Below are 14,533 nucleotides of genomic sequence, written 5' to 3' on the forward strand. Positions count from 1 at the left end.
ATAGTAGCGAAGGCACCAGGCTAGAAACTAAGAGGCAGTGGATTCTAGTCCCACCTCAGGCATGAAAAACCAGCTGGGTGACTTTGAACTAGTCAATCTCTCTCAGCCTAATTCACCTCACAGGGTTGTTGTTGTGGGGAAAATAGGAGGAGGAAGGAGTATTGTGTGTGCTCGCTGTCTTGTTATTTGGAATAATAAAAAGGGAGGGAGAAATAAATAAATAAATAAATAAATAAAATAAGTCAGATCTTTTAAAGTAATATTCTTTTAGAAGGATAAGTTCTAATGTGGTATTAAGTCTTCCTAGAAAAGGGGATATTCTCCTATTCATCTTTAACACATTGCTCTCAAACATACATATTCAGTGTATTGTACCTGAGAGAACTACTCACACTTTAGCCCACTTGTCAAGTTCTTCATCCAAGTAAGTTTTAATTTTCTTTGGTTGAAGACCAAGAGAGTGTCCAGCAAAGTAGATGCAGTTTTCATCCTCCTTCACTAAAGTTGGACTGGCTGAAGGGGAAACAATCCAAGAAAGCCATTAAAAGACTGACACTGTTCTTATCTGTTTGAAATAAATATGAAAAATGACAGATTTATTTATAACCGAACACATTAACATATATTTACCAAAAGATTATTCTCCTGTTATGGGCCTTTGGTACGCAGAGCAAAAAGCATTTGTGAAATTGCCAAAATTCTCTTCATTAAAAGACACAAAGATGTCCGTCAGTTCTAAGTTATGTATTTACCAAAGATATATGCATTAACGTTGATTATACTATAGTATCATGCTGCACAAATATTAAAACCATGCTACTTGTATCAAAATATAGCAAAAACATGTTAATCCACTTCTCTTTCAACCCAAAGAAGGTAAACTGTATATATGATTAAGGAAGTTATTTATAGTCTTGGGCTCCTTCTAGATATGTTTGTACTATAACAATCCATAAAAAAGATTGGTGAGGAATCCTAGAGCCATAGTTCCAGGTTTTTTGAAGGAGAGTAGTAGCATTTGATCAAAAAGACTGATACCTACTGACAGAGGGCTACCAAGGATCAGAGGCTACCAAGAACACAAGAGACTAAAAACCAAGCCTAATGAAGAAAAGTTGAAGGAATGGCATATGAGCCATGGTGGCACAGTGGTTAGAATCCAGTACTGCAGGCTATTTCTGCTGACTACCAACTGCCTGCACCAAATCTCACCAGACTCAAGGTTGACTCAGCCTTCCATCCTTCCGAGGTCGGTAAAATGAGGACCCAGATTGTTAGGGGCAATAAGCTGACTCTGTAAACTGCTTAGAGAGGGCTGCAAAGTTTAAATTCTATTGCTATATGTTTAGCTGGACAGACAAGAAAATTGAGGAGCAATGATAGCAGTCTTCAGATTTCTAAAGCTACAAGTATTTCAATTCTGTTGTCCAACAAGATAGGACCAGAATCAGCAGGCTAATATTATGGGGAATTAAATTCAAGATCTATATTAGAATTCTTGCAGATTGCCTTATAAAGTATTATGTCCCCTTTTCTTAGCAGGTTCCACATTGAATACAATATTGAATTGAATGAGTTCTGATGTCCTTTCCAATTCTATGATTTCATGAAGGAGTTCCATTTGTGAAACAGATTTCTTCTGTTACTAATCATTATGCAAGAATTTTCATCTCCATCAACAACATACTAGACATAAAGTATTGTCCATGCTTCAAAAATTATTTACATGCAGACATGCTTTGGAGATTGGAGAACAACTCCGTCCAATATTCATTTAAGTGTGTCTGTGTTTTTTCAGCCTTGAAGAACAGTTTTGTTGCCATAATGAACAATGATGTATTTCCTTTTCTTTTAAATAATTTTCAAAATATGAATAACATAGAAGATAAGGTCCCTAAATTTGAATACACAGCTATGTAAAACACGCTATACAATAGAGAAAACAAATATGTTAGAGATTCATATGGAAATGTCAAGAGTTTTGAATAAATGACATGTTATTTCATTTTTTATAATAACTACGTAGTCTTGGAAAATAATTCTAGCATCCCTCTTTTCTCCCTGATTCCCCTTTCATGCCAGCATGAATTTTCAACACCTATAAAATATAAACATAATGGACAATAGATACATAGAAGGCTTTTTAGGATCTAAGGTATAAGTATGACATTAAAAGTGCTGTAATATAGGCAACAGGATATATAGTTTTGTTACAAACTGCCTGATAAGCCATTCATGGTTAGTGACAAATATAAAGCAATTAGCAATATGGCATGCCCATGAACTCCCCATGTCTGACTTTGTATTATTTATTTTATTTTATTTATTTATTTCCTGCTTTTATTTTTTTCACAAATAACTCAAGGCAGCAAATTTATCTTCTTCCTATTTTCCCCACAACGACGCTGTGAGTTGAATTGGGCTGAGAGCAGAGGTGGGTTTCAGCAGGTTCTGACCAGTTCGGGAGAACCGGTAGTGGAAATTTTGAGTAGTTCGAGAACTGGTAGTAAAAATTCTGACTGGCCCCGCCCCCATCTATTCTGTGCCTCCCAGTTCATCGGGAGGAAATGGGGATTTTGCAGTAAACTTCCCCTGTAGTGGGATGGGAATGGAGATTTTACAGTATCCTTCCCCTGCCACGCCCACCAAGTCACGCCCACCAAGCCATGCCACACCCACCAAGCCACACCCACAGAACCAGTAGTAAAAAAATTTGAAAAAATTTTTTGAAAAAAAATTGAAACAAAGAGAGCAAGCCATGTTTCTATCTTCCTCTTAAGGATATGGGCAACAGAGCTAACCAATCAGGACACAGTGTGATGCAATACAGCAGTCTTAAAGCTATACAATATATTTTCACTACAAACATACATTGATGGTTTATATATTGCCAACCCAACCAGTTCGGTAATAATCATATTCCTATAATAACATGATGCTCTTTTCATCCTCAACAGTCTGTTATCTAAACAGTAGGGGTTTAATATTTTTCAGTCATTACCGTACAAACATCATTGTATCTAAAATATAATCTATTATGATTACAGCAACATTTACAAAACAATATAAAAAAGTTACATGATGCTCCATGTTCAGCCAACAGTGTCTTCCCATAAACAAGCTCCCCAAAATATGGATAACTAAGTCAGCTACCCTACCTACAATAAAATGTCAGCTCTGGTCTTTTATTCCTGAAAGAAGCAATGAGCAGCCATGTATTTTGGTTATTATAAATAGAAATATAATCTAATAAGTATTTTTTTTTTTTAAAGAGAGATCCAATTTGGTCTAGTAGTGGTTAAGGCATCAGGCTAGAAACTGAGAGGAGACCTTGAATTCAGGTCCTACTTTAGCCATGAAAGCCTGGTGGGTGACTTTGTGCCAGTCACTCTCTCTCAGCCCAACCCACCTCACAGGGTTGCTGTTGTGAGGAAAATAGGAGGAAGGAGTATTAGATATATTTGCCACCTTGTGTTGTTTATAAAAATAATAAAAGAGGGATATAAATTAAATAGATAAATAGATAAGATTCAGGTTTCCATAAATGTAACACAGTATCTACAACTTTTGATGAGTTCTAGAAGATATCAGAACTCTCCTTACTAAAAAAAAAATATTAAAATGAAATATATATGTTTACTTTCTTCTTCTTGCCATGATATTACATCAATAAGGTGATAGGCTGTAAAGAATTTTCACTCACTAGGAGGGAAAAAATGGTGGGGGCATAAAACTTATCTAACATGGGACTGGAATCCCATGTTAGATAAGTAGATTTCCATTCACACAAGTTTTTACTCCCTCATTCTCTTTGTATGCACTTTTCAAATCTATTCCAGAAGGTTTCTCAGGAATAAATTAGTTGAGAAGCTGTGAGGAAGGAGAAATGCAATTGCTAGCTCACTCCATTCTGCTATGGGAAGGAACGCCTGAAGCCATAACGTCATGTCCCTTAATTAAACATGAGAAGAGGTGATTAGCCTGTTTCATCTCATTTCATTCCTTACTCTACTATTTTCTATATCAGGGTCATGAGGAACAATACTCCATTTACTGGAAGCTCATGTTTTCGCATGTATCCGCTACTGATAGCTTGTACCTGAATATGTAGAAGTAGACAGCTTGAAAAAAAAGTCTATTAAAATTTACATAAAAACCTTATTATATAAATACAACAGAATACTAAAGCAATTTCATTTTAGGGCTGTAGGAAAACAGATTAAATAATTGCAAAGCATTTCGAAGTACCGGTAGGTTTTTGCGATACTGCTTTTAACTCAACCGCTAATGCATCTGCCACATATAAGAGACTACTAAGTTCTTAATTAAAGCTTTAAAGGCTTTTAGAAAATTTAGAAGACATAAACATTTCAATCTAATCTATAATACCAGCTTTTTCTGTTGTTTTTTTTTAAATCAGCATCCTTGTAAAAATTAAAAAAAATCATAGAGAGGTAAATATTATTCACACTTCTAAATTGGTTATGTCCACAGTCCTTTGTTATTTTAGAGGATAATAATGAAGTCTATAGAGATCATAAGTAGCAAATATTTTATTTGAGATTCAGAACAATAAATTTCATCAGGACTCTGTAAATCTCAGTCAAACATTAGAGTTGGTAGTGAGTTAAAAGCTGATTTTTTAAAAATTTGCTCAATCTCATAGCATAAAATACCAGTTGAGTATTAAAACATATACAATATAAAATACCAAGAATGTTTTTTCCTTTCTTATTTTTGAGTAAAAAAATTGACAGATCCAACTTGGAACAGTATCTCTTCATATAAATCAACTTATTGCCCTTTTCTCAGAAACTTGAATAACTTATACTGAACAATCTTCATAACCTATGCCATTTCTCATTCCATTCATTTTTTAATTAATTTGTTGTCTTCTGTTTCTCTACAACAAAGATGTTTAGAAGACATCACAGTGCATCAGTCACTGTTACAAACCATGAGTCACTTAAATTAACCAGCTCATTGTTTTCTAAGTATTTTTAAAAGATTCACAGGTAGAACAATACAATAGGCATCGTAGATTTAAGTCAAAATACAAACTTCAAATATTTTTTCCAGGCAATTGATGTCCAACTTCCCCAATTTTCAGGAAGAATATAAACATAAATATATCTACAAGTAATCCTCAATTCACAACCACAAAGGAGCTCAAAATTTATGTTACTAAGCAAGACAGGTGTTAAGTGAATTGTGCCCCATTTTATGACCTTTTTGCAACAGTTGTTAAGTAGCTCACTGCAGTTGTTAAGTGAATCATGTGCTTGTTAAATGAATCTGGCTTTCTCCGTCGACCTTTGCTTGTTGGAAGCCAACTGGAAAGGTTACAAATAACAGTCACATGACCCCTGTCAGATTTGGTTCACGTGACAGTGGGGGTACTGCAACGGTTATAAGGGTGGAACCAATCATAAGTGCCTGTTTTCAGTGCTGTTACAACTTTGAACAGTTACTAAATAAATGGCTTTAAGTCAAGGACTACCTGCATTAGATAAGGATTTTTTTAAAAAAGAATCTAGAAATGTGGGTATCTGAGACATATCAATCTGCTAAATTAATACCCAGTTGGGCCACCCAGATATCTGACAGAAATTTGATAAAATTGTTCAGTCATTCTCAGAAATTGACATTCACCGATCTATATGTGGTACAGAAGGGATATGTGTGCATGCATTCTGGCTACTGGTTTCTGTATTTTACCTTGGGCTACCAAAAGAATATCTTTGAATATTTAGCTTTACAATTTATCAGGATACTGTTCTGTATTCTGATGCCTGGCCCAACAGCAGTACTATCCTGATGCCTGGAGGCTTCAAGGGTCTGGATAGGAAGGAACAGATTAGGCTCAATCCTAAAAAGATTTAGTGGATTTGGTTCTAAGGATGCCTTAATGACAACCGGGTGGCACTCCTCTAGGTACAACTGATACATAGGCCCAGTAGTGGGTTCCACTTACCTTCACTACCGGTTTGGAACCGGGAGCATGTGCATGTGCAGAGCATCCGTGATGACGTCCAGGCGCGTAGGCGGAGCCTCCCGCCGCCGTCACTATTGGTTTGCTGGGGCGAAACCCACCACTGCATAGGCCCTCAGCTCCTGCTCAAATGACCACTTGGCAGCAATGGTCAGGACAATCTTTATAGAACTCCATCTTGCAAGTTAATTGCATCCTTATCTGGACCTGAATGCTCTTCTCACAGTAACACAATAAACACGTCCTATGATCTTCCATTTGGACCACTCCAAACTCCACACTATGTGTGACTGCATTGAAAACCACTTGGAAACTACAATCTGCCCAGGACACAACTTGCCAAATATCTAGGGTGCTTTTCATTTCACCCATATAACACCATTAATCCTTGAACTACATTGTTACCAGTCAGCTTCCAGATGCAATTCAAGGTGTTTGGTTGTAGAAGAGTTTGGGTGAACATGCGTACAGCTACTGCTATCAACATCAACCATAATCAAGGCTGAGCTTAAACTCAATTCTAATTAGCATGAAAACATTGTGTACGAATCAGAGTTCATTGCCCTGGCCATTGGGATAATTCTAAATAAAGCATCTTCAATAGATGTTTAACTACTGACCCACTGAAGCAGGAACAACACCCACCTGTTTGAATACCTGGTTCTACTATCAAACTGCTCTTGCTCTTGTGAAGTCCCCTCCCCCCTAATATAGTGATGGATTCTTATAACTTAAAACATTAATTTGTGTTCACAATTCTGGAATGACAGAGGAAACATACCCTGACCTTATTCTGGGTAATATCACATTCATAATATTTCTGTCTCTTTCAACTGTTCCCCAGAACAATACAAAAAAAGAGTTTATAACTGAGTTTAAACTATTCCCGGTCATGAATAGGGCTGTTAAACGATTTCCCTTCAACTTCCAATTTGCATCTTCCAAACTGACATGCAAAAACCTTTTGAGGTTCGTGCAGTGAGAGTAGTGCTTGTGTAAATGCATCTATCCCACAAACCTTGAATTCCTAGGTATAGGTAGCAAATGTTTCAATAAGGCTATTAGATTCTCACTTCCATAACACCACCGGCTTTTTCATTTTTTTATCTTGAAGAAGGGACCACAGATTTAATAATTGCACATGATTAAATTATGGAATTCATACGTTATAAAGGTTAGGACTCATTACTGCATAATCAGGATGCAGAATGATGTCATGACACATACTGTATGTCATCAATTTGACATTCTTGTAGTTTGTTTCAGACACTGCTAACCAGACTCAAAGCCCGTGGGTCATTTTCAGACAGCACTAATAACTATTAGAGCAATCAAGAAGTTCCTCTATTGAATTTGCGGAGATGAAGAAACAGTATATAGAGCAAAGAAGCCAACATAAGCCACATATGGAAAAGAGATAATTCCAATTAATAATTCCAGGTACAGTGTGTAGATCAGGGGTGTCAAACTCGATTTCATTGAGGGCTGCATCAGGGTTGTGTTTGACCTCGAGGGGGGGCGCGGGCTGGGTGTGGCCAGGGGCGGCGTGGCCAGCTCAACATCACTCGTGTCACGGGTGCCTGTGGCAGCCCAAGCACTCTGTCAAAAAACAGTCTCCCAAGCTCCGTTTTCGGCTGCGACGGCCTCCTGCAGCTCTGTTTTTGCTGGCAGAGGCAATGTGGACCAATCTTTCACTGTTTCCAGGTTGGCCCCGTGGGCCAGATCTAAGCACAGATTCGGCCCATGGGCCTTGAGTTTGACACCCCTGGTGTAGATAATTGTTACTGGAAGTACAGAGAGGAAGTGGGAATTAGAGGACTATTGTCTCTGGAACTTAATTTCGCAGTTTTCCTTAATTTGAGATTTAGGTTGTTATCCAGTTTTATCTTGCAGTTGGACTCTTATGAATAACAAGGACCACAAATACAAGCCAATGGATGCATACATTAATAATTACAAGTTTTGGAAGCACCAATTGGAACCAGGGGTCTCAATCTCTTTCCCAACCCAATTTTAAAAATATGCTTCATTCCTTCTGCCTCCTACTTGTCTAGGTCAGCCTTACTCAGCCATTAGACAATATAAAGCCATCTCCCTAGGCACTTAATCTATGGGAGGATGGTATCTTTACTTTCAGATAAAAGAAGAGACATTTATTTCCCCCAAGATTTAACTTGGCTATTACTTGTCAAAAGCGGAGTTTAGAACAAATATAATTTGCTCTCTACTTTAATCCCTTCTGCTACAAATAAATTTTAGGATGGGAGGGGCCTTGAGAAAGAAATCAACATATATATTACATATATGGAAAACACGAGACTCTTTGTAGAATGAATAACAATACATATGTTGATTCAGTCTACATTCCAAAGTATTTTTCATGGCATGGAATCTTGGAAGAGAATCATAAAATAAATAGTTTTGCAAATTTTAATAGTTAGATTAGTTAACCAGTTTATACTATGGCAAATCGACAAAGTTCACTTCTCTCTTCATTTCATCTCTGAAATCTTCACCGTTTCTTTCCTATCTTAAATATATTTCCTATTCCTTTAAGTATCTAAGCCTTATTAATCAGGTTTCTGGATAATGCATTTATTATCTTTCATTAATATACATTGTCCTTTCCTGTATTAATCTGAGCTTCATGAGAATAATAAATAACTGGGACCCTTACATTGGGATTTAGTTAAATGCCCAAAAGTAAACCAACACAAAACCATACTGTATGAGATTTTCAGTCAGTCAAATTGTGTAATTTCTTTTGGACTAACAGCAACTGTCTTGCCATTCTATTGGTTTCCTTTAAATGACTGACTCATTTTAATCACTTTAAAGATATAAGAATAATATAGAAATGGCTTGGTATTGCCTTTTTTGGAGATTTTTTTTAAAAAAATCAATCTAGCTTACAACCTTCTCGATTTACTGGTGCTTAGTTATTATTGTTAGCTATGGTGCTACTCATCTTAACAATGAGATCCTCATTTCTCAGTTCCACTTTAGAGAAGAGAGCAGAAGGACAAATCATAGAAAAAGAAAAAAAGAGCAGACAAAAGTAGCAGACATGCCTGGAAGAAGTCATCCATATCAATCAACTAGCAGAAAGCATCTTCTTTTGGCACAGTAGACCAGCGGCCCCAAACCTTTTGGGCACCAGGGACCGGTTCCATGGAGAAAGGATTTTTCGCGGACTGGAGGGAGTGTGGCTTTGCATCCTGAGGATAGGGCTTCACTTGTTTGCGCGGACTGGTTACTGGCATGCTGCGGACCAGTGCCAGTCCATGGACCAGGGGTTGGGAACCCCTGCAGTAGACCGTAAGAAAATAATGCAGGTGTGTTAGGTAGAATAATTTGCAATTATATGCAATGGCATTCTATGACACTCTTAATTTTTTACTCATTAGACTCTTTTGTATTAACAAATTGCAAAGCTTCAGTATTATAGCCCTCAAGCTAATGAGCCAGGCTTATGGCACCTGCAAGTATATTTTTGAGACTCCCAATATAAGCAATCCCAGAACCACAGAAGAACTATGGCATTATCTACATTTTTTAAAAAAAATACTTTTTTCCTTACCATGCAAGTATTGTTAGTGCTCTATATCCATGTTACATATACTGTGTTCATGCAAGCAAATATGAGCAATTTCTGCAATTTTCCTTTGCTTGTGCAAAGTAATGCTGAATTTTAGGGAAAAATTTCATTCATTCATTCATTCATTCATTTATTTATTATTGATTGATTTATATGCCGCCCTTCTCCGGAGACTCAGGGCAGCTTACAATGCGTTAAGCAATAGCCTTCATACTTTTGTATATACCTGCTTAGTAGGGCTTTCGGCCCCCCCTAAGCGGTGTTCTTTTTTATACAAAGTCAGCTTATTGCCTCCACAATCCGGGTCCTCATTTTACCTACCTCGGAAGGATGGAAGGCTGAGTCAACCTTGAGCCTGGTGAGATTTGAACTCACAGTAATTGCAGGCAGCTGGCAGCTAAGTGCTACTTAACAGCACTTTAGTCCGCTGCACCACCAAGGCCTTTGCTCTGAAACTTTCACCATAACAGCACTATATGTATGCTGAGCAGAGAAGGGCTGTACATGCAACCCAGAAGCAACTATGTTTGCTCTTGCCATTCTCTTCTTCAATATTTACTATCATGATCCGTATTTTGTTAATAAGTAATTATCTCTTTGTAAAGTATACTAGGGTAGTTGTTGACAGGGAAAAGGGAAAAAAAACCAAGGAATGCCTCTCCTGACTTAGCGAAGGTGCTTGTTTAATTTTGAAACTGCCATGGTAAAGTGATTTTAAGGAATGCTTTATAGAAATGTATTTAAGAGCTAGATGGATGGATGGATGGATGGATGGATGGATGGATGGATGGATGGATGGACAGATATGGATAGAGACAGATAGATAGATAGATAGATAGATGGATGGATGGATGGATGGATGGATGGATGGATGGATGGATGGATGGATGGATAGATAGATGGATAAAACAAAACTAAATATGAACCTTGAATTAGGATAGCAGAGAAATACCATGTGACTTTACATTTTATAGGTGCATTTTACATCTGCAACAATTATCCATTCCCAACTAAATTGCCAAAATCATTAATCAGAATTAGTTGAAGATTTTTCACAGCCAAAATGAAAATCTTTACCTCCAGTTACAACCAGGGGTGGGTTCTCCTTACCTTTACTACTGATTTGCAACGAGGCTGCGCGCAGGTGCGCTTGCTTCGCTCGTGCATGCACGCGCTCTTCTGTGCATGCGCAGAAGCATTCTGATGACGTTGGGGTCGGTGGGCGGAGCCTCCCACCGGTTTTACTACCGGTTCTATAGAACTGGTGCGAACCGGGACCACCCACCACTGGTTACAACTAAGAAAATGTTAATCTGAAAATTTTATAATTGGAAAAACTGTACGGCTGAATAAAAACAAGGAAGGGGCTACAGTGACAAATTCACTGGCAAAACTGAGCTTTTGCCCTGAAGAACATGTATTTTAAAGTATTTGTCATGACTCTCCTATTTTTCTCTATAAGACTTGTCAAAATCAAAATCAATTTTGACTTGTCAAAATTGTTAAAGCCTACCTCAAAAGACAGAAAGCCTGATTCCATTTCAAAAGATAGAGATAGACATATAGATATAGATATGGTAAATATAGGTATAGGTAAAGAGACAGATATATGTGAACTGACTTTGTCTCTCATTCACAAATGTATTTCAAGTCACATGAGATCTTTCTCCTCCATAAATTTTATTAGGATTTACACAGCTTCAGAGATACCAATAGCACCTAGACTTACAGTATATACCACTTCACAGTGCTTTACAGCCCTCCCTAAGCAGTTTACAGAGTCAGCATATTTCTCCCAAAAGCATATCCCTTGCTCAAAACTAAGGGACCATAACAGCCTGCATAGAGACATAGGTTGAAAAGAAGATAATCTATCTACAACTGCCACCACCATAAAATATGTTCCAAAAAAGTGGGAAAGTTAACGATCTACATGTCTGTGTGTCTACATATAGACTGCAAGCATAATGTGCATAATAAATTAGTATATTGTCAGCCTTGGAAGCCATATTAGGCTGGAAGCTTCAATGCTGCCATCTCCTCATGTGTGGGAAAGTAGGAGGGGGGATTTAGGAGAGGAGAATTAGTAGACATAATAGCGTTCTTCCTATCGATCAAAGTCAGGGCGATCCAGCATCTGGAGGAGGAGAGGTCAGGGGTTGGGTCGAGGTGGAACGGAGTTTGATTGGAGCATGTGGTCAACTGGGGAGAAAGGGGATGGTTTTGGGAGCTTTGAATTACTGAAGGAAAACCCAGGCTTTTCAGATTGGGGATTTCCCAGATGTGCCAGTTTACCTATTCTAGTAAAGAGAACTTTGGAAAATGCCTGTTTTACTGGGAGTTGGGGGTTTTCTGGAACGCTGACATATATATTGTTAAAGTATAACTTAGGACAGTGGTTCTCAACCTGTGGGTCGGGACCCCTTTGGGGGTCGAATGACCCTTTCACAGGGGTCCCTAAGCCCATCGGAAAACACATATTTTCAATGGTTTTAGGAATAATTTTATGGTTGGGGGTCACCACAACATGAGGAACTCTATTAAAGGGTCACAGCATTAGGAAGGTTCGGAACCACTGACTTAGGAAGTGTTCTTCATAATACTTTGCATTTTATAAAAAAGATGTGAATGGTAGCAAATGTAAATTTTGCAGAAGTTTTTCTTTTCTTAAAAAAACATTAATTACAAAGCGATGGAATGAAATAATATATAAAAAACACATTACTATGTTTAAAATAGAATACGTAATATAAAGCCATTTAATGGTAATCTTCATGCCTCTATTCAGATGTATCCCTGCATTCTCAAATAATGGAATGATATTTCTCCAATTACTGAATATTGATGAGAAGTGGTTCATTTTCTCGGCTTCAGATTGGTTTAGAGCAGTGTTTTTCAACCTTGGCGATGTTAAGACATATGGACTTAAAACTCCAAAGGCTGCTGGCTGGGTGATTCTGGAAGTTGAAGTTCACATAGCTTAACTTTGCCAAGGTTGAGAAACATGGAATTAGAGAAATTATTTGAGAATCTTCTTCCCTGAATACCCCTTACCAGATATTTTTCAAATGAATGGAATGGAAGCCATTACAAATATTTAATTCCTAACAGTAACAAACAGGCCTGTCATCAAATTTAAGAAATTTTATTCTTATTGATTGTATTGATTTTAAACAAGTATTTTCCTATCAATATATTCTCTCTTTCTCTTTGCACTTTAATGCAATTACTCCTAAATTGTAGATATGAAACACAGTTATAGCAAACTTCATATTAGAAGAAACATTTTCAGCTGTACAACAGAATGGAGCTGTACAATATAAGTGTACTTTGAAAATATACTTCTAAGTACCATGGGGATCTTATAAAATTAATCAAGAACATTTTTTTAAATTGATCAATCTGTACAATTATTTAATTAACCATTAAGGCCAACTATCCTAGCGTAATTATTCCTCTTAGACTGCTCTCTCATTCCAGACATGTATATGGAAGATCTTGATGGATTCTAACAATTAACAAGAAGAAAGCAAAGCCTGTAGGCTTGAGGCTTTTATTTATTTATTTTTTTATATGCAATAAGTACTAAACGCAGGCAGCAAAAACCTATTAAGATATGCTCTTGCCTACAATTTTCAATCAGGTACTATATTGTTCAGGGAGGCTGAATGACAGCATAAGTACTACACAAGGGCTGCAATGTATTCATTTGTTTTCTTCAGGACAGGCGTGAGAACATAAAGTATTCAACTTGAGGTCTTGATTTAGCAATGCAAGAAACACGCTGGGTTCAGAGAGGTGGTGTCAGAGCTCCGTTGCTCTGTGAAGCAGCAATGATTCCCGCGGATTTACAACAGAGGCATGCAAAAAAAAAAAAAAAAAAAAAAACCAGCAAACCACCTTAATATAATTGCACTTCTTACTTGGAGGCAGATCTGTCACTTTGGGAATATGGAAGCATTCGCGAAGGTGTTTTAGCTCATCTTCTTCATCTAACTGCAGAGCGACTTTCTTATCTACCGGACTGCACGCTAGTTGGAAAGCAATTGTTTCTATAATGCTTGCTGGTGAGACATGAGAAGGCAGATCCATTTTCAAGGAACACATTTCTCATTCTAAAGACGGAGAGACAAAGGGAGAGAGAAAGGAATCTCCATTTTAGAGACTATGCCATGCATATGGGCTAGCGTCTGATGTGAAGATTATAGTTATGTATGAGCAGCCAACTACAAGCTTTTAAAAATGAAAAGCTTGGCAGTGTGAGAGAAAAGTGAGAAATTCTCAATTCCAGCATTTTTCAAGGCAGCAGACTGCTGTAGCCCCGAAGCTATTAGTTTTAAATATAATCTTTCCCCCATAAAGCTCTATATCAGCAATTTCTCTGTTCTACCACTGCTTCAACAGCAGTAACAAATTCTATAGTGTCGTTCGCACTTGCAGATTCGGAAAGCTGCCGGCAGCATGATTGCTTCCACAATCTGTGCTCCTGAAAATAGCAGGTGTATCACCACATTTAAACTGACGTTTTTCAAGCCCAAGCCGCCTTTATGCTCCTTGGCATCTTCATTTACAGAAACTAAGAATATAGAAATGTATAGATTGCAAGGAATAACTAGAGACGGGCAATCTCAGACTTTCATAAACAACGCTTAAGAGAAGCTTCACTTTTGAGATCGGGCGCATCACAGGCTTTCGGGGGCATCGATGTTCCTTCCCGATCCGGGAGAATCACTTTCCACTTTGAGACCACTTCTAGATTTTGTGTTTATAAAAACAAGGGGAAAAAAAAACAAAAAAACAAAACTTTTGACTTTTGGTTTTGATGATCAGAATGTTGCTTAGAAACAACTAGTATTGTTGGCTGGTGTAGTTGCAATCTCAATGTTACTTTTTACTTTTAATTTTTACTAATTAGTACAGGCAGTCCTTGACTTACAATAGTT

The 14,533-nt window shown here is 37.5% G+C and overlaps 1 protein-coding gene across 1 annotated transcript in view; it reads right to left on the reverse strand.

Moving 5' to 3' along the window:
- KYNU (kynureninase) overlaps positions 1-13,697 on the reverse strand; it is a 114,936-nt gene extending 101,239 nt beyond the window's left edge. The window contains exons 1-2 of the mRNA XM_070957015.1: positions 13,514-13,697; positions 393-513 (exon numbers count right to left, since the gene is read on the reverse strand). Of these exons, the coding sequence (XP_070813116.1) occupies positions 393-513; positions 13,514-13,697 (305 nt within the window). The remainder of the gene's footprint in view (positions 1-392; positions 514-13,513) is intronic.
- Positions 13,698-14,533: the final 836 nt, after the last annotated feature.

This window comes from Pituophis catenifer, unplaced genomic scaffold (assembly GCF_029215685.1).
Source record: "Pituophis catenifer annectens isolate HBS135680 unplaced genomic scaffold, rPitCat1.0.hap2 SCAF_1, whole genome shotgun sequence".
NCBI lineage: Eukaryota > Metazoa > Chordata > Lepidosauria > Squamata > Colubridae > Pituophis > Pituophis catenifer.